The 20,074-nt window shown below is 44.6% G+C and overlaps 1 protein-coding gene across 3 annotated transcripts in view; it reads left to right on the top strand.

The window, feature by feature from the left end:
- Positions 1-20,074, top strand: part of KCTD1 (potassium channel tetramerization domain containing 1) — a 105,194-nt gene that overhangs the window by 22,678 nt on the left and 62,442 nt on the right. The window contains exon 1 of one of the 3 annotated variants that reach the window (XM_062568148.1): positions 9,780-9,888. The exons of 1 other annotated variant lie outside the window; for it this stretch is intronic. Coding sequence is in view for 1 of the 2 variants with exons in the window: in XM_062568144.1 (XP_062424128.1) it covers positions 10,156-11,979 (1,824 nt within the window). In the remaining variant the exon portion in view is untranslated. Of the gene's footprint in view, positions 1-9,779; positions 9,889-10,154; positions 11,980-20,074 lie in introns of those variants that run through there. One more of the 3 variants, XM_062568144.1, reaches the window with a different exon arrangement.

Genomic DNA, 20,074 nt, shown 5'->3' with positions numbered 1-20,074 from the left:
CATAATGTTCTGTTGATTCAGTGAGATTTTAGATACACTTGGAAAAAAAAAGATTCTCTTTTAATACAACAGATTTAAAAAAACAAAAAAGTAGAAAACTATAAGCCTGGGAAAAAGAAGAACATTATTCATTTACAATTTCCCAAATTAAGAAAAAGTATCAATTTTGGCATATTTTTATTTTCACAACTTCATTCAGCTCTAAATAAAGCAGCATTCAGTCTAAAAGGCTGGATTGCAGTTTAGAAAGTGTGTGCAAAACCGGATGTGTGCAAGTCAACTGAATGTCACTTTGGTGGGCTGGTTAGCAAGGCAGCGATGGGCAGTAATAGCATTTGTGCTTGGAATAGGGAGAATCTTCATGAAAGCTCAGAGTTTGTGCTCAAAAAGTACAAAAAAATCGAAGACTTGAAAACCTTCTGTTATCTCATATACGCACATATTTGGCAGAGGGGTGGTTTCAACAAATATTGGGAGCAGTCACCATTTTTCTAGTTTACTCGGCAGCATGCAGGACACTATCTACCTGGCCCTAATTAGCCCATGCAGTAGCGGCCAAACTGGAATTCACAAGTCAAAATATTGTCTCTTGCCATTGGGGATCTGACAGGCTTGTTTGAAGTGATGGATTAACAAATTCAATCTGGAACTCTCTTTAAAATAAACAAAGTGCCTGTTCCTGAAACATTACAACTTAATCCAGATACTTTGATCCCTTTCACTTCACAAGCAAAGCACTGGTAATTCAGTTCCTATGCCTTGCTTATGGCTAAGATTAAACATCAGTGCTAAGATTAAACATCAGCAATTTCCGATGTGGTAGAACTAATTTAGAGAATATTACTAAACATTTTAGTATAATCCAAGCCCAACATATCTTGCTAAATAAGATAAAAGCTCTAAAATTTGGAAACTCCAGTGAAAATACAAAGAAGGATCAAATTGATGAAATACTATATCTAGAGCTGGGCAGGATAATTATATCATAATAGCAGAAAATCTTGTGAAACAGAGGAATTTCTTGTTAAGAGCATTCTGAAAGTGACTTCTAGCCATTTTTAGAGACAAATACTGAGCTACAGGACTTGTGAAGTATGTATTTGCCTTCACTCTTCTACAGGTGTGCCTAAAAAGCCGAAGGTCAGGTTTTCAGAAGCACTCTGGGCTTACAAATATTAATTTTATTATCTGCATAAGAAGCCCTGTTTGCAAATGGCTAAGCACTGAGGAGCTCCCATGGAACCAATATGTCAGCTGCCGAGCCAGTTTAAACGTACAGCTCATTTTTGATGCCTATAGGACAATTTCTGAATATGAAGACATTCTAAATATCAGGGCAACATTCCTGGTTCTGAGATCTCAGAGGAATCTGGATCTGAATTTTGCAACACTTGAAGTAGTTCCTAGTGATATTTTGGCTCTTCTTAATTTATTGCTAAAAAGGTAGCAAAAATGACGTGCATAGGATCTGGTGGACTCTTTTTTATAAAGAAGTCTGAGAGAAAAAGATTTATCCAGAAAACAAATGAAATTAGCAGCAGCAGAAATCCACACAGGCAGTTGATTTGGTGAACCACAGGGTTGCCAACTGCTAGTATTCTGAATAATAAATTTATCTTTAAAATCTCAGGGATTTCTCTGTCCTAAAACTATTATTGATCTGTGGTTCTTCCTCAGATTTGTGAGTTTTTACAGAGCAGTCATTCAAAGTTTCAAACTTCTCTTTCAACCACCAGCTTCCAAAAACACTAAGTATCTGGAGGCTGTGAGACTTGGCAATGCTGTTATCAAGATGTTACTGTTTAGACCCAGCTCATCCCACTGACCTTGGAATAAAGGCCCTATTATATCTCTCACTAGCTCTTCAAACTATCCATTCCTCAAGAAAATTTGCGATTGGAATAGGATGCCAGGGTTGTCTGGAAAGAGCTTAAATTGTTCACAGCTGCCTGGGAATTAACAAACTTCCTTTGCTATAACGTGGTATGCAGCATATTTGTAAGCCAGGTGGAGGATACCATGTGAGGTTCTTGTAGGACCTAGAGTTGGCACAGAGACCAACATTTTCAAGTCTGCACATATATCTGAGTTACCAGGGCTCAATAATAATTTTCTGGCAGATTAGTCCTGCCCTACAGCAGGTTTCTATGATCACCAAAGCCAGAATGAAAGCGATGGGCCTGGATTTCACCCTTTGTATCCTTTTACACTGAAGCTTTGATTTTAACAGCTGTGTGTTTTGCTTTGTTTTGTTTTGTTTTTGCACTGTGTAGTGGGTGCTTTTACACCAATTTACATGAACAAGGCTGACAATACATAAAGCAAAAGAAAGGCTTACAATTTTTTATCGTTTTCTTTAACAATGCTGATTGATCCTATGAACTAGAGTCTTTAATATAAAAAGTGCCTACTCATAATTAAGTATTTCAGTACCTGAATGTGCAAAATGATGGCTTTGAGGGCTTTTAAAACAATTTGTCCTTATATGGTGACACCTTTAATTTTGTGAAAAGAACCTGAATTTTAGCCTTGATCTTCACATGAATAAACTTTGGATCAACATATCTTAATCCTTCAGACCTATAAAAATTCATGGCTATTCACAACAAGGTGTGACACAGGGATGGCTAAAAAAGCATAGCATAGAAGCATTCTGAACAGATGTAGAACTCATTTTTTATAATACCAAGTTCTAATAAATGCACACCAGCTGTTAAATATATTTTTCATCTGTTTTAGTCTTATTGAATATTGGAAAAAATGAGAAAGGTATTCTCAATGTGTCCTATCTTTTTCACTAAACTTTGTAAGCTTTCTTGATCTAAAAAAGAACTGTTTCAGCTTTTCTACTTTACCATGTTTTACCCTCTGTAACTTAAAATATGACATTCTGTTGCAGTTTGCACTTTCAGATCTCTTTTACTTCATAGCTAACACATTTAAACCTCAAACATAAGTCTTGACAGTATTGTGAAGATTTTACCACAGTTTTTATCTGACATTATATGCGCTGGTAACATTTATTTTGTGAAAGCATTTTTGCATAAAGGATCAGTCAAATCAAAATCAACATGCAGTTCTGCTTATCTATTAATATTCTGCCACATATTCTACAACTCCGTTTTTGATATGAATAAAATCGTCTGTCATGGACTGATAAAGGACATGGTAGAGAATGGCAATAAACGTGCCGTACTTTTTATACCCTTGTACTCTTCCTCTGTATGATCTATGAATTTGTTCCTCTCTACTCAAATGCTAAGTTTTGTGTCTTAGTGGGTGTGTGATGCAAACCTTATTCACGTGGTTCCTGTGTGTTTAGCTCTCATAGGACAACTAGGGGTATTTAAGCATCTCACACACTGGGAAGGAACATGGCATTTTGTTGTAAGGGCCACAAAATGTTGTGACTAGATATTGGTTTAAAGGAAAAAAGAAAAAAAAAAGGTGCAAGAATTGCACAGATCAGCTTTGGCAACATCATATCAAATAAAATGGGGGAGAAAGAAGGGAGGCACTAAAATTATCAGCTGTGGGTAATTGTAGGTCACTGTTTCAGCAACAGAAGGGCAGGTCTGGGCGACAGTCCCGGGGGCTCAGACACTTTTTAACCGTATGGTAGCACTCTGTGTGTTTCATTTCAGCTCATCCAGTTTTAAAGTTGTTTCAAGTGGGTTTGTGTCAACCCAGCTGAGACAACTCAATTGAGAAGAGAAAATCCAAGTAGACAGGCCATTGGTGCTGGGTTTTTTGCTGCATAAATACCTGAAAAGGAATTTCCAAATTCACTATGACACAGACATAATACTGGTGGAAAAGGGGAATAATCAGTTTATTTCAGTCACTAAGTCAAAACAAAAGTATATTGACAGTGAATTCATGGTATAAAGAGGCTTTAAAGGCTCTAGCTGGCAGTCAGAGGAAGAGTCCCTTATTCAGGCAGGGCTGAAGGCAGCTGCTACCCTGTCTCTCGAGGGCTCCAAGCTCTGGGAAAAGCCTGGCATGAATAAGTTTTGCAAGGTGAAAAGCTCCACCTCTGTCCCTGAGTTGGACTCAGTGCCGGGCTGCACCTCAGGGCACCGCAGAAACTTCAGTCCTGGAGCTCATGCAATAGGGATGGAAAAACAAACAGGGCAAAATGAACCCAAACGGTACAGAAATCGGGTGGGAAGGGCATTTCCTCAGAGTCTCAGAAGTGACATTACACGTTTATTGGTTATATTTTAGGGACTCCTTTTTCTCTTCCCCCCCCTCATTTTTAAAGAATGTGTTAAGTCTTCTCAGCCAGACCCCTGTTGTCACATAACCATTCACTCCTCATTGCACTTATATATTTCATCCAACTCACCTTGACTTCCAGCCTGAAAATTCAAAATAAATTCTTATTGGAAGATTATGAATGGAAAATAAGATTATAAGAACTCCATATCCACTACATTCTTAATTTATGATATATTACATACTTACATGCAAAAAAAGAAAAATGGTAAAAATGAAAACTTGTACCTACACAGATCTACAACACCTATAAATATGGTTTTGTGGTTTCACAGGGATTTCTCTTTCAAGGTTTATTTTGTAAGTTATTGACTTGGTCCTTCTAAATCTCCGTACTTCCCTCCTTCACCTCTATGTGAAATTTATGGACCCAGTTAAGAAGGACTAAAGACCGGCTTAAATTATCAGCCTGGATGGAAAGAACTATTGCCCTCCACAGAGGATAAATATTATGTCACTAACATACCAGATTGCTTTGTGTCAGCAGTAGTTCATACAAACCACTGTGCATCTGCTAGAGCAGCCATACTGCTATTGCCGTATATTACAGACCACCTAATTTGTTTCAAGTGCTGTCATCACCACAGAAGCAAAGGCAAACATAAACGGAAACACTGATAAATAAAACATTAAAAGATAATATATCTTCAGGCAGCCTCCAGCCCACTTTAAAAGACCCTTAAAACCTTTACGCAGTGCAACACACTTTACTGTCTGACTCTGCAAACTATTTGAGAATGTATCTGTTCTATATTTTTGGAAGCAAAAAAGCTCCAGCTTGACACTGAAAATAACAGTGATTCATAAAGTCTTAACTTTTAATTTGCCAAGCACTAAACTTTGTGCTTTGTTACAAAGATGGTGACACAGTTTTTTTGTTTGGTTGGTTGGTTTTTTTTGTTTTGTTTTGAAAAAGGAGCAATCAGGAAATAAATCTTGTCCTCAACAACTTAAAAAAAAAAAAAAAAAAGTCAAGTGAATCACGACAAATACCTGGGGGAAAATATCAGCACATTTCTAAAATAAGCTTTGGAACTGCAGCGTGGAACTTTGCAAGAGGGCTGGTTTGATGCTGCCTTCACATTTCACAATGTGTCGGTGGGAGCTGGGACTGTGATATGCACAACTGCTACTAACATTTCATAATATGACAATCTAATAGGTGCAATAGCTTTTGTATTTTAAAATTCGTTATGAACAGCTGTGACTTAGCACTGATGGATACATCATTACTTTCCTAAATCAATGTCTCTCTTGTTGAGTTATATAAGACTATTCGATTGCCACACAGACAGGAGACACGAATCTAAAAATAAATAAATAAATAAATAAATAAGTAAGTAAGTAAAATAAGAGATTTAAAATCTGTGACAACACATTGTGTGTCAATATCAGCTGTCCCTAGTATTGAGAAGTAATGTAACAACTAAAAATATCATCTCTACAAGAGTAAAATAAAAACGAAATTAGCATTTTGAAACAACAGTCCTGAAATGCTAAAAAAAAAGCTTGTCTCAGAACTGAATATTTCTGGGTGGGAAAAGGATTTCTAAGACATGCTTTTTTTTCCCCCCCAAGTGAATTTTCCAAGGGTTCCAGGCTTCATTTGCCTTCTAGTTCTGTGGAGTCAATATGGATTTCTCATACCAATTTCTACACAGCTTGTCTTACAAGGAAAATATCTTGTATATAGAAAACATATTAATACATTTTAAGAACATATTTAATGCATTTAAGCTAACAGTAGAAGTGTAGATGAAGAAAAGCTGTTTTATTAGAAGTGTGTCATGTGATCAGTCTTAGGGCTAAACAATCAGCATATTTTAAATATTATTTTAAAAATCTGTTCTAGATCTCTATACTGAATCCTGGTGATGAAATGGGTCCAACAGATTTGCTATGCCTCTATAATTTCCTGGATATTTCATTTTCTGGCCGTTCCATTTTAGTTCCTAGAGAAGCTTTGTGACAAATACCTACCAAGAAACACAGAACCAGGAAGGCTTAAGCAGGTGGAAGTCAAATGACCACTTACTTACAGAGGCTATAGGAGAAGTAGTATGTGCTTAGTCTGAAGGTGAATAAGATTGTGAGGAGATTTAATACAATAGTCTAATTGTCAAAGACCCTGGTAAGCTCTATGCAGCACAAGAAGGGAGAGGGCAGAGTGGCTTAAAAAAGAAGTGAGGAATGGTCTGATATTATTTGGTAACCTTGTTGCAAGCCTTACCTTTGTTGTAAACCCAGAGAAGGGGGATTTTGTTTTGTTTTGTTTTGTTTTGTTTTTTTAACCTGACATGCTCTTTCCATAGCATATAAAGTGATCTTCAAGTGTACAAAAGGAAAGCAAATTAAAGCCAGAGTTTCAACCTTAGTGGGGCAGGTGCATTATTAATGCTCTGTGGGTGTTACATCTTTTTTACTGACAGTAGTAATAAAATATATTCTCCAAGTGTGGACAGGGCTTATTTTAGAATCAGCCTCAAACCTTGAGTCATATGGGAGAATGCTATCTATGCTGATACAGAGCTCTTTGCAGAACTAAAATTTTGAGTAATGACATGGAGGGTGGAGTGGATTTAAGTTTAACGTTATTGCATCAACTTTGGTTAGACGACTCTGTGCAACTCTCTCTGGCAGCTTTGGAATGCAGTTTGATTACCTAGTCCAGCTTAATAGCTTGAACAAGAAGGTTTACACTTCAGGAAGACAAGTGACTAGGTTAAATCTTATCTTTAGGAACTTAGATAGATAGATGGGTTAACATGAATGTGGTTATCATATCAATATATATTTATATGGGTTATATAGGTGTATACATTATATGGTCTTCTTCCCAATTATGATCCCCTGCAGCACGTAGCACGTCATTTGCTACTCTCTGAATTCCCCCCTGGCTGTTGAGGTGCTTTCAATTGATGTGTGTAATATGGATGCTCCACATACATTTTTCCCCTCCAACCTCACTGCAAGTTCTTTATGTCCTTTGTACTTACTATTAGTATACTTGGCTCCATATTCGTCTCCAAGTCTGTCAACATAGTTCACCTCCTGCAATCAGGAAATGGTGATTAAATGAACATCCAAGTACAGAAGCTGTCAACCTGGTGTTCATCTTTTTGTGAAGTTAAAAAACCCCAAATATTCAATTACCTTTTGCACTCTGGAAAGCACTTCATTGAAAAAAAAAAGGGGGGGACACTTCTTCATCTCCTCAGTGGTCTTAGCAAAGAATCAATCAAGTTCAAATGCCAGTGCAAAACATGACATTTTTAGCATTTATGGCAGTGATACAAAAAACTTCATAGAAAAGGTATATGCTGCAAGCCTTGTCATTCTCTGTGTCCTAGGTTTTTACCTTCCTACAGGAACACATCTGGGTCTTTTGGGTTTTAACTCTATCACAGGCTTTCTGCTTTGTAGCTATCCATTTTGGCATCTGGTCTATCACACTGGAAGATCTTTGAGACTTTGGCTCAGGACTGGGTTACAAATAGCATATGACAGGAAAAAAAGTTATTTATATCCTATTTATGTGCGTAGGAAAAAAATCTCTAGAATATATATGCCATCGACCTAAGAGGGAACACAATCCATTCTCAGACTACAGAGCGGGTACGGCTTCTTTAGGTGTGAGCAATAACTTTGACCCCTGTGCGATTACTCCAGGTTGCAGCCGTGTAACAGTGCTGCGTTTCTTTACAATCATTTTCTGCGAGTGGCAGGCCCTCTTCCCGGAGCGCTTATTTGTTTCGAAGTGGCCTAATTTGCTCAACAATTTGCGCATCCCTTCCGTGTGCCCCTTTGCCCAGCCAGCGAGGGCTGCTGCTGCACCAGCCGTGCCCCCGTTGGGCTCGGCGCTGCTCACCGACAGACACACAGACACAGACACAGACACAGACACAGACACAGACACAGACACAGACACAGACACTTGCAGCCAGAGCCCGGCGCTGAGCACTTGCCTGCTGCTGAGTAAGCACCAAATGTGATAACTCGGGCCAGCAGCTGTGCAATTAAGGCTATGATTTCAGGTGTGGCTAGTAGTCGTAATGAATATTAATTTCAACCTGCGAAATAAATTAAGTCGCCTGGCTAGCTCCAGGTGGTCCTGGAAAGGTGCAGGACCGCCTGGCCCGAGTAGCGCCAGAGAGGGTGAGGCGCGGTGCGGCTGCCCCGTCCGGAGAGGGCTGCGGCGGGCGGGCGGACACGGGGCACCGCGATGCCGTGAGCAGCGCGGGGCTCCTCCCGGGGATGGATAAGCTAATTTGCAGCGAGCCCGCTGGTAGATGCGCGAATAGGTGCCGCATCCCCAGAGAGGAGACTGGAAGGGGCGGGCAGCCCACCAGGGACGCGGGGGCGGCGGCGGGGGCAGGGTTAGCGAGCCAGCAGCGCGGTGGCCGCAGCCCCCCTCCAGCTGCCCGAGCCGCTGCGGGCTTATCGGTGCAGCCGGGGGCGGGCGGGCAGCCGTCAGTGGGAAGCGCGCCCCGCGGCCAGCCTCGCCCGGCCGGGCTGCGGTCCGCCCGAGACGGGCGCGGAGCCGCGGGAAGGGCCAAGCCGCAACTGCCCGGCAAAGCATCGACTGTCCGGCTCCTCTTAAGCCGCCTTTGCCCGAAACGCAGCCGCTGGCCCCAGGTGCGAGGGCCGGGAGAGGCTGCAGCGGGCGGGGCCGTCGCACCCGCGCACCGCCGCTGCAGGGCCGTAAGCTCGGGCAAACGGAGCGACGCGTTATTTTATTTTTTTCCCCCACTCTTTTTTTTTTTTTTTTTTTTTTTTTCCCCTGTGCAGTTGCGCTGTTTCAGAGTCGCAAGGTGCGAGGCGCTCTGAGCCCTGTCCGCTCCCCTTCGCGGCGGTCGCTGCACGCCCACGGTCCTTCACCCCCCCCCCCTCCCCTGCGCCCGCGTCCCGCGTACACGCCCGGGAGCCGCTCCGAATAGCGCACAGGGATTTCCTCTTGATCGCTTTCGGCGATGGGGCGGGGGAGAAAGGGAGGGAGGAGCGAAAGTACCCGGGGATACGTCCCCGGACCCGTGCTCCTAAATGCCGATAACGATCGCGCTTTCCGATCGCGTCTCCCGCCCCGTATAACGACCAGTTTGATGTGAGCTGAGGTTGGCGTCGCTTTCCACGCAGTCCCAGCAGAGGTGTCCCGCGAGGGAGGACGTTCCCCTTGGGGAGGGGGGCGCCGCTGGGCAGAGCGGGCAGCGGCCGTGGCGCCGCGCAAGTGCCGTGACCCCTCGCTGCCGCGGGGGAGCATCTGGCAGCGAGAAAGCTGGAAACAAGCGGCGGGGCGGCGGAGCCGTGTGCGCGCCGGGCGCTGCCGTCGGGGCGCCACTGGGGGTTTTACCACCTCGGCGGGCCCTCGCTGGCCGCCTGCACCTCGCCGCCACCGGGCAGAGGACCCGCGGGCTTGCCGGCGCATCCAGGCGGCGAGGGACGGGCCGGGGAGGAGGAGCCGTCGGGGCGAGGCGCCAGCTCCGCGGAACGGGCGTGAGGGGAGCCGCCGGGCCGGGGCGTTCGCCCCAGCCGGGCGGCTCCCCGCCGTGCCCGTCCCCCGTCCCCCCCCCGCCTCGACGGGACGGGCCCGAGGTGAGCGGCGGGCGGGCGCCGGTAAGTAGCTCCGTCTCCCTGCGTGGGGGGCCCGGGCGGGCCGTCGCCGCAGCGCTCTCGTCCACCAGCCCGCGCCGCGCCGCGCCGCGCCACCCCGTCCCCGCGCCCAGCCCGCGCCGTCCCTTCGCCGCCGCTGGGAGCGCGGCCCCTTTAAGAGCCCGGCTTTGCCTCCCGGTAGCTGAAGGTCATTAAACACAAAAGCGCTCCAGCGCTGCGGTCCAATATAGCGCATGCGCCCTGCCCGAGGACTGGCAGGGAGACGGCAATATGGCGAGAATGCCTGGCAGCGGCGGCGGCGAGTGGAGCACCGGCACCGGCGGCACCGGCACCGGCGGCGAGAACAATGCCGGAGACCGGCCGCCGGGCCGCGGCGGCACCCACCGCCCGCACCACTACTGCAGCGCCGGCGAGGAGGAGGACGGCGAGGAGGAGGATGAGATCCAGGAGGTGCAGATAACGGGGGACGAGGAGGAGGAGGACGGAGCCGATGGGGGGCTGCTGCTGGACGAGGAGGAGGAGGAGGAGGAAGAGGAGATGGGTCTGGAGTGGGACGGCGAGGAGGAGCCGCTGCCGCCGGAGCCGGTCCATATGCCGGGCGGCGGCGGCGGCGGCGTCGGGGCGGCCCCGGCGGCGGCGGCGGCGGCCCCGGGGGGCGGCGGCGGCGGCGGGGCGGCGGAGGACGCGGAGCTGGAGGCGGCCCTGCTGCTGCAGCGGCCGGAGCGGGCGCGGCTGAGCGAGAACACGCGGCTGGCCACCCGCTACGCCGTGCGCATCTTCCGCGAGTACCTCAGCGAGAAGGCGCAGAGCCCCGACTTCGAGACCATGGACAAGGGGGCGCTGTGCCGGGTGCTGCGCTCCTTCTACGCCGAGGCGCGCTCCAAGAGCGGGCAGCTCTACTCCAAGTCCTCCCTCATCAGCATCCGCAGCTCCCTCAACCGCTACCTCAACGAGCCGCCCTACTGCCGCACCCTCGACCTCACCAAGGACCCCGAGCTCCGCGCCGCCAACCTCACCCTGGCCGCTGTCATCCGCAAGCTGGAGGAGCAGGGCGCCGGGCCCGTGGTGCAGAAGCAGGCCATCACCCGTGCCGACCTCCGCAAGCTCTACACCTGCAGCGTCTTCAGCACGCAGAGCCCCTTTGGGCTCCTCAACAAGGTCTGGTTCGAGACCTGCATGTACTTCTGCACCCGGGGCCGGGAGAACCAGCGGGAGCTGGAGGAGGACTCCTTTGGGCTGGCTATGGACGAGGACGGCCGCAAGTTCGTCTACTTCAAGGCCCTGGGGCCCTACCACAAGTCGCGCTCTTCCTCCTGGAGCAAGAAGCGGGCGGAGAGCAATGACGAGGAGAACCTGCCCCGCATGTACGAGACAGGCACCGAGTTCTGCCCCTACGCCAGCTTTGTCAAGTACCTCTCCAAGCGCAACCCCCTCTGCAAGGCCTTCTTCCAGCGCCCACGGGACCACTGCAGCGAGGGCGATGTCACCTGGTACGAGAACAAGGCCATCGGCAAGAACCTCCTGGGCACCCGCATGCAGATGCTCTCCAAGGCGGCTAAGCTCTCAAAGACCTACACCAACCACTGCATTGGTGCCGTCTCCATCGCCACCCTCAACAGCATTGCCGGCATCGGCACCAAGCTGGGGGGGCCGCAGCCACTGCACCACCACCACCATCCCCCTCCCCACCACCACCTCCTCCACCACCCTGCTGGCGGGGGCTGCTACACTCCCGCCACCCTCAACGGTGGGCCGCGGCCCCGGCCGCCTGCCCCCGACCCCTACGTGCTGCCCAAAGACGGCGACGCCGCGCCGGTGAAGGCAGAAGCGGCTGCGGTGGCCCCGGCCAAGCGGGCCCTCTACGAGGCGGTGTTCCCGGCGGGGGCCGCGGCCGGCGGCGACGCGTGCGGGCCCTCCGCCTCCCCCAAAAGACTCTGCCGCCGCCCCACCGAGCCCCTGGACGCTGCCGCGCCTGCCGTGGTGGTGGTCTCAGTGAAACACGACCCCCTGCCTCACCTCCTCCCCGAAGCCAATGGGCACAGAAGCACCACCTCACCCACAGTAGTTTCACCTGCTATTGTTTCCCCCACACAGGTAACCAGAAAAAGAAAGAAAGAAAGAAAAGAGGGGGAAAAAAAAGGCTGACAGCCCCCTCCTTGTCCCACATAGCTTGCGCACTCCCTGCTGCACCCCTCTTTTCTTCCCCTTCGCCCCCCAAACCCAGGTGCCACTGCCCAAGCTCCGGAGCAGCCCCCTTTGGAAAGGAGGTGGCTCCTGGGGTGAGCCTCGCTGTGCAGGCTCCAGGCGAGCCCAACGCGAGTTTGTAAACTTGGTGGCTCGCTGCACCCCAGGGGAGCTGTCCCGGCGGGCACAAGAGGTGCCCAGGTGCCACGGTGCTCCCCCCGCAGTGGTAGCGTGGACGGTTTTGCTCTACAAGAGCCCCCTAGCACCCCCCCTTTTCTTTTTCTTTTTCTTTTCTTTATTTTTTTTTTTTTTTTGGTGGGAGTTACAAAAGTTGGTCCAAAATGGTAGATAAGGGTGTCAGATATCACTAATGTGTATGGTGTTCTTGATGTGCTAATGAACTATTTGAATAACCTCAAATGCAGGAAACAGCCAGGAGAATACTCAATTACATACTAGTAATGAGGGTGTAATTTTAGACTTCAGAAGTTAACAAGAGGGTTAATATGGCAATTGCATTCATCTTGTATTTGTTTATTTAAAATAGCTCTGTTTCCTGGCAGTGATTTTTTTTTTTTTTTAATAAGGCAAATTGGCTTTCGTTGCATTAGTTGCCATAGTGGCAAAATATACAGTAACAGCACAATTAAACGGGTTAGGTGCAATTTAACAGTGCAATGAGACCGAGTTCGTTGGATGTGTTTTTTATTTAGGTAAAGCAGTCTTGTCAAGAGCGCACGCTGCCGAGATGTGTCTCAATACATGCGTTACGGCTCCCTTCTGCTGTGTGCCCGCACGCACTCGATACGCACTCCCCGTCCCCTTCAAAAGTAGTTTCCTTTGGAGGTTTTTGATCCCTCCAGCTAATTTACTGTTCTGCGTTTCAATTAAAGACTTGCTACACTTTTGCAGTTGGCTTAAAGTTTGGAAGTCATTCCAACTAAATCTATAAAACCTACGCAGTTACGTTGTGCCCCATAAAATACCATGTTTCAGGCAATAACTTTAATGCTAGCTGCCCTCCGTGATTACAAAACCCCTCTGACATTCTTGTGTCGAATAATAACAGCAATTTCAATCGTAGGCCTAAAAGAGCACTGTTCGGTGAATGCAGGTATATGACATGCCTGAGCTGTTTCTGAAGTGGAAATACCAGTTCTGGACAAACTGACCCTTTCAAAGAGTTTGCCAGCTAATCAACCAGCCTGAAGGCTAATTGGGGAGGGGGAAGGGGGGAAGCTTTGTGTGAATGCCTGCATAAGCATCTCTGGTCTCTAAAATACCTGTGACCTCTCTTTTCTAGTGTTTTTGTTGTTGTTGCTGTTTTATTTTTTTTTTGTTTTTACCACTTCAGTTGAGTACTGTAGTTTGATCTCCTGCTGTGTATATCTGGTGTCTCTCAATGGCTTAGAGGCTTGATTATGTGCAGATAATGTTTTTGTTCTAGCTCATTATTTCAGGTATAAGCTAATGCTCTTTGCTGTATTTAATGCTGAATTCGTCTTGCCTGCTCTTAATGACCTTGAAAGTAATTTTGAAACTTTAGGAGTAGTTCAGCTTTTAGAATAGGGCCGAGGGAACTAGGCAGAACAGTTTTGATCGAACTAAGTAGAATGGTGTATGCGAGCCTTTAAGCTGTAAAATCAGGTATCTTGGTACCTCAAGTCATCAGGTTGTACAGCTTGATCTCAAGCCTGGCCCAGAAATCTTTTTATCACTTCACGGTTGCATAAAGCTTAACCGAGGAGAAATACGGCTGTTGTATAGCTGAACTTCCTATCTGAAGCATTTGGCACTGTAGCTTTCGTTAGTGGCTGGCTGTTGGGAGAAAGAGAGAAATAGCTCACAAATGATAAGAAAACAGCCCATGTCTGTGTCCCCTTAACTGTATCAAGAAAGAAAATAAGCGATCAGCAGTGTGGGTTTTTCAGTAATTATATGGAAACGTTCATCTCCATTCACCATTTAATCAGCTAAACAACTGCCTAGCCACTTCTGTAGCTAAATCTTGCTTTTGCTACAAAACTCATTAATTCAAATCTTTAGGAGGAGGGAGGTTTTTTTTTAATTGCTCGTTCTTCTTGTGTCAGTTTTAACTTACGCACTTCTTGTGGGATGTGACAAAATGAAAAAAAAAGCATTGGCCGTAGAAGAGATTTCCTTTGGAGAATGTTAATGTTAAACTTTTTCTCCCTAGCTACCTTTTTATGGTAGTTATGCTACTCAAGGGCCAGGGCATTTCCTGGGGAAATTAATGACCGGCTGGGGTTAATGGCCCAAGGCATTGCCTCAAGCCATCAACTCTCCCAGCTGGTCATTAATCCCCAGGAAATGCCCTGGCCCTCAATCGTTATTGCTTAATTATAAACAAAGACTTTCCAGGCCTTCTTACTGAATACATCTCATCAAGCAATGTGATGTTGAAGTCTGCTGTTGACAAATACTACTGATTTCTTGAAAATGTGAAGGTCGTAGGCTTATGTTTTATTGGCATCCTTGTAATTATTCTTCAAGGAGACAGCTTCTGCTCCCCTTATGGAAGTTGTATAATATCCTAGTGAGTAAGTACTTGGCATGTTTACACTATGTGTTTATATACTTTTTAATAGCATTAATAATGTTAAGCAAGGTATGGAAAAAGTTAAACAAAAGGACCAAACTGAATGTATTCAGCTTGCTCTGGTTGCAAACTTTAAGTGTAAGAATCTGAGCAAGACTGTTAATTTTATGATTCTCTATCATGGTTGCTCCCATCTTTTTTTTTAGCCCTAAGATATCTTTTAACACTTGCTTTGTAGGAGCCTCCTCCAGAGCTAGGGAAGGGTACATTAAGTGTTCATCTCGATCCAACCATTGCTTTAGGTTGTAGCCTTGAGAGCAGAATTACGCAGTGTATTTCAAACAAACGATACTATACCATCATGGCACAACTTTCTTTTCAGTCTTTATTTGCTCTGAGGTGTAGCAATTTTCCTGCCACTGACAGCAGTACTTCAGTTCAAGTTGATGACAGCAGGATGTAATTTGGCTGTTGTTCCTCTCTCGTGCTCCTGAAGGATGAACAATAGCTAAAGCTTAAGCTTTTGATGCTACAATGTGGTGGTTAGTAGCTGATGCGGTTTGTAGACTTGGTACATGCTGAACTTACTACAGTAGTAATATCCAAAAATAGGTCTAAGTAAGTAGATTGGTTTCTGCCATTTGTTGGGGCACTTATATAAGTGACTTATATGTCACTTAAGAAAATGCTTTTTGTATGCTGCTTCTCTAACTCAGTAGGGTTTCTCTGGGATACTAGTGAAGAATTTTATCAAGTATTAATCTACGAACCACTTAGTTGCTTAAGTGTGGCCCACAGCCCCATCTGTCATGGGTGTTCTAGGGAATCCTTAAGCATTTTTCCTTCTGCTTTTAACCCAGGGCTGGCCACCTTGTTTTCTTTTGATCTGGCATGTGTCTTTTCATTGCTTTAGGCTTTCTTTGAAGAGTTGGCTTTGACCAGAACCAGAAATCTGACTGCAGGTTTTGGAAAAGAAGGGAAAACAATAATATATGATGAATATAAGTAGACAGCAGGCACAACAACAGCAGGTTGAAGTAATTAGTGAAGCAGGCTAGTCTCTTCTTGTTCTCTGGAGGGGGATAAGAATCCTCCTACTTTATTTTTGGCTGGTGTGCGCTTACGTTTCCACAAAAAAGCTACAGAAAAGGCTTCTGTTCTGTACAAAAGTTTGTAATAATTTTGCCAAAATCATGTATAGGTGCTTCCCAGTAATATAGACTAGCAAAACAGATCAGAAAGCTTCAAGGAGAGATACTTAGGATGGCAGTGTTAGAATGGTAGGGAGGCTTTATTTCTATCCAGGTAATAGACAGTACAATATCCCCATCTTAAAGGCTTAAAATACAGTAGCAATTAAGACTGGTGACTACTAAATACCGTGTTACTTCTGTGGGACTACTGTTTATCCCATTTTAGAGACTGGTACTGCATATGCTACTGCCTGGTTAGTGCCACTTTCTTTGATAAATAGATCTTCACAGCTTTGAATAAAATCCAGGAAAATCTTGAGGTATGAGGATAAAAAGAATTATAAAACCATACCTACCATACCTCTGAGGAGGCTACTATTGTGTTTTTTTTCCCCTTCTTTTTATGGGAAGGATTTTCTTCTAGCAGATCCACAGATAAAGAAAGTGATTAACCATATAAGAGACCTATCAATGGATTGCCATCAATGTGTTTGTAAATTCTGATGGGGCAGGGGGCAAGAATGTTGAATACTGTCCCCAAATACAGTGTTCTTATTCATCTCCATAGCAAAATACAGGGATGCTGGTTAACTTACTTCTTCTGAAGCAGTAACAATAATGTAATGTGTAATTCTGAATTCTAAAAATTATCGGTCAGTGTTTTTTTTTTTTTTTTTTCTCTGCACGGTGGTAGGATATCCCAAATCGAGTTCTCTAGCTAGTGTGAAGCTGCGGATGGATGTGGTTGTTTCCCAAGACTAATGTAAGAAAATTAGAATGGTGATTAGGCTTGGTCATCTTGTTAGGTTGTGGGGGTTATACATGCACCAAGATAAATGAAGATGATCCTCTTTTCCTCAGTCTATCTGGTCTATCTGGATTAACTATTTAGTGCTGTGGGCATTGTTTTAAGGTCCTTCAGGAGTGTATTTATTAGAGGTCTGCGACATCTTGTTTTGGTACATGCATACAAATTTCAGTATTGGAATTTAAACTTCAATATGTTTACTAGACTGTCTTTGTAGAGCCTCTTAGTTGTATCAGCATATTATGTAGGAGAAATTAAATTAAGGAACTGTGTCAGGTTGTGGTTTCTTCCATTAGCACTTTAATTTTTCAAATATTCTTACTTTTCAGCAATTATACTCCTTTCAGATAGTTGCACCATATGAGCTAGTCGTAACACTTATTTAGGCTTGCCTAGTCCAGCCTTCAGTGACTTAAAGAGATGATCCATTTTGTATAAATCAAGTGAAGATGACCTATTTGATGACAATTAGGAGGAAAACAAGCATCATTAAGGTGCTGCTATGTTTTGACACTTTTTTCAATTCTATAGAATCTGAAACAACTGAGATGATACTCTTGTAGACATCAAAGATGAAGTGCACAAACTTAAAGGCAGCATTTTTTTTTAACAAAACTCATGTGATTATCCTGCAAAAGATTTCCCATTTCCCATTTCTTTCTAGAGAGCAAGAGATCAGAAACTGTTCAGTCTAATTGGTGAGTCTGTATGACAGTGAGCTGCCTTATTTCATGTATGGTGTAGAAATAAATGAGTGCTTAAACCCTTTGAAACACACCACTGCTGCAAAAGCCATGGGCTGTAATTAAATTGAATGTGGGGTTGTATTGTCTTGTGCCGTTGGCTATAAACTTGATAACAGACCATGGTACACCCACTATTGTGTTAGAAGCTGGAACCTAATTAGCTGTGTTGTAGATTTGCAGTCACTTTGGAAGACCTTCTGCTCATCTCTTTCCTAGTGTCCTTTTTTATTATTATTATAATTTTGGTGTTCTGTTTCTGAAGCAACAAACATACTCTTCTTTTTGGAAAGAAATCATTAAGGGCAAGTAGCCAAATATGCATGTGCAAGATAATTTTTATCGTATTTTTGGATTCAAGGGACAAGTGTTAATAACTGTTTTATCAGATGTAGAAAAGATTTATTAGTATTGTGATAATAAAAATATATAATCATGTTTTCAGGGGATGCTTTATAAGTCCCTCTCAGGCTTTTAGCGGGTAGTAGGGAAGAGATTGGAACTTCTTATAATACCTTGGTCTAAAAGTAACATTGTATAACATAAGATAGAATTCTGTTCTGGTTGTTTTGGGGGGATTATCTATACAGGAAAATGACTCTTAAAGGCTTTTATAAATTCACATGCTTTTGCACTCAGGCAGTTTTTATCTGAAAACCTTCAGACTCACTAAGGACTTAATCCCTAATGATGCAAGCAAGTGCCTTTGTGTTCTTAATGCCATTTTGAGTTTTGGAAATGGTCAAAATCAGAGTGCATAGATGCAGCATATACATTTCCAGTAAATTATTAGTTGATTCACTTACTGATTGTGTATATCTATGCATTTCTGTAGCTAGGACAGATCACTTTAAAACCAAAATTGAGTGTTTTTTTTCTTGTTTTAGGTGGCTTTTTTTGCCTGTTCAACAATAAATGAAAATGCTCGTGCATTGTATGATTAGGGCATATTTTCTCAGTATAATTCAGTACAGAGCATAGATACTCGAGCTAGCCCCTCTGTGGGTTTTCTGACTTCTTATACTAGTCTGCATGGCACACCACGCCACAGTTTGCAGCGTTTCTGGAACTTAATGTAGGCACTGTAGTATGGATAGCGCATCATGGTTTTGCTTTTTGAAAGGGATAATCACTGGTCTCCTAACAGTGGCACTAGCACTGTAAAACTGATGCTTTACCTGTAATTTTTTTTTTTAACTGGGGAACTGAAAGAGTCCAGAAAGAAAAAAACTAATGTGAGCTGTGGGGAGGCATAGACTAAGTCCTTTGGTGGAGACTCCTCAAGGTGGCCAGAGAAGAGAAAGTGTAAGTGTTACTTTTCCAACCACGAGCAGCAGCTAGGAGTAAATAGTTGCTGTAGTAGGTCCCTTCAGATAATGCAGCCTGCAGCACGCTGCCTTTATGAAAGAAGGAAAGTAGAAGTCTGTTTATGGGAGATGAGAGGCAAGGATGAATTTTGGCTTTGCTTCCATTTTCTTATCCTAAAGATCGTCTGGAGATGCTGAGGTGACTTCTGATCTGGGGTTTAAGTCTACCACAGTGCTCCATTTGGAAGAACCAGGTCTGGCTATGCCACTGTTTACTGTAGCTTGGTTTCTTTAAATGGGTAGTGGGAAGATGAGGAGGCTGTATGAGTTGAGACTACTTGGTAATTCAAATGAAGGAGCTTCAGCTCTCAGGCTTCTTTGTAAATAGCACTTTTGGACACTGTTATTACTTTTGCATGGTTTTTGTCAGAAATATAATATGTAAGTGAATGAATTTCTCTAAAACCATTGTATTTTAAGCTCTTTGCTTTTATTTGTGTGTGTCCATTCATATATGTTTAAGGATTGCTGGAGAAATTTCAAGAGTCACTTCTCAACACCCATGGCTGAATTTTCAGCTGTTACTAACCACAAATATACACAAATTGCAAACATATAGTTGCTTCTTTTGCTACTGTTAATTTATCTCTGTAGATTTCAAAAACTGCAGAGAGAAATTGGCCTGAAGTAAGGCCCGTGAACTACATCTGTTGTTTCAACTTTAATAATTCAAAGTCCAAAGTAGTAGTCCTTGGTTCTGTGTTACTGTTGTGCAGCCCACCAAACCTAACCTGTCGATGGGAGCTCTGATGTCCTGGGTAAGATGTCTAAGGATGGACTCAGGGTAACGACCAAAAGCATCAAAACTTTTCCATGCAATGGGAAGTAGCTGGAGGATTAATTACCAAGCATCCTCGGGGTTGGTGCTTATCTGGAAAAGAAGCTCTGGAAGCTGTGCTCTTCCTCTGGTGTCAGAATGATGAGGCCTGGGATGCCTGGCCAAGTCAGGAGGGAGCCACATGGCAGGTCTGGCACAAAAAAGAAAGCAAGGTCCACGGTCTCCTTCTTGCTTCGGTCCCATTTACAGGCAAGTTGAGACTGTTCTTTATGTGCGAAATATAAGGTAGGTTAGGAGACAGGAAGACTAAATGGACTAAATAGCTTGCTTGCTTCCTTTCTTTTCTTCCTTCCTTTGCCTCATCATCCTACAGTCAGTTGTTACTTGTGATGTGCCCCACGTATTCCTTTGCCATGTATTCAAATTGCAGCACTTAGAAATGTGTGAGTAGTCTTAAGTGCTGTAATTAACCCATATAGTTTTGATGCCCAATTAGAAGGGCCTAATTGTGATAGATATGCTGATGAGTTGGAAAGTGTGAATGGAAGCATAGGTG

Source organism: Rhea pennata, chromosome 2, assembly GCF_028389875.1.
Source record: "Rhea pennata isolate bPtePen1 chromosome 2, bPtePen1.pri, whole genome shotgun sequence".
Taxonomy (NCBI): Eukaryota; Metazoa; Chordata; class Aves; order Rheiformes; family Rheidae; genus Rhea; species Rhea pennata.
Note: the sequence above shows the minus strand (reverse complement) of the source record. Positions and strands in the feature narration are given on the sequence as shown.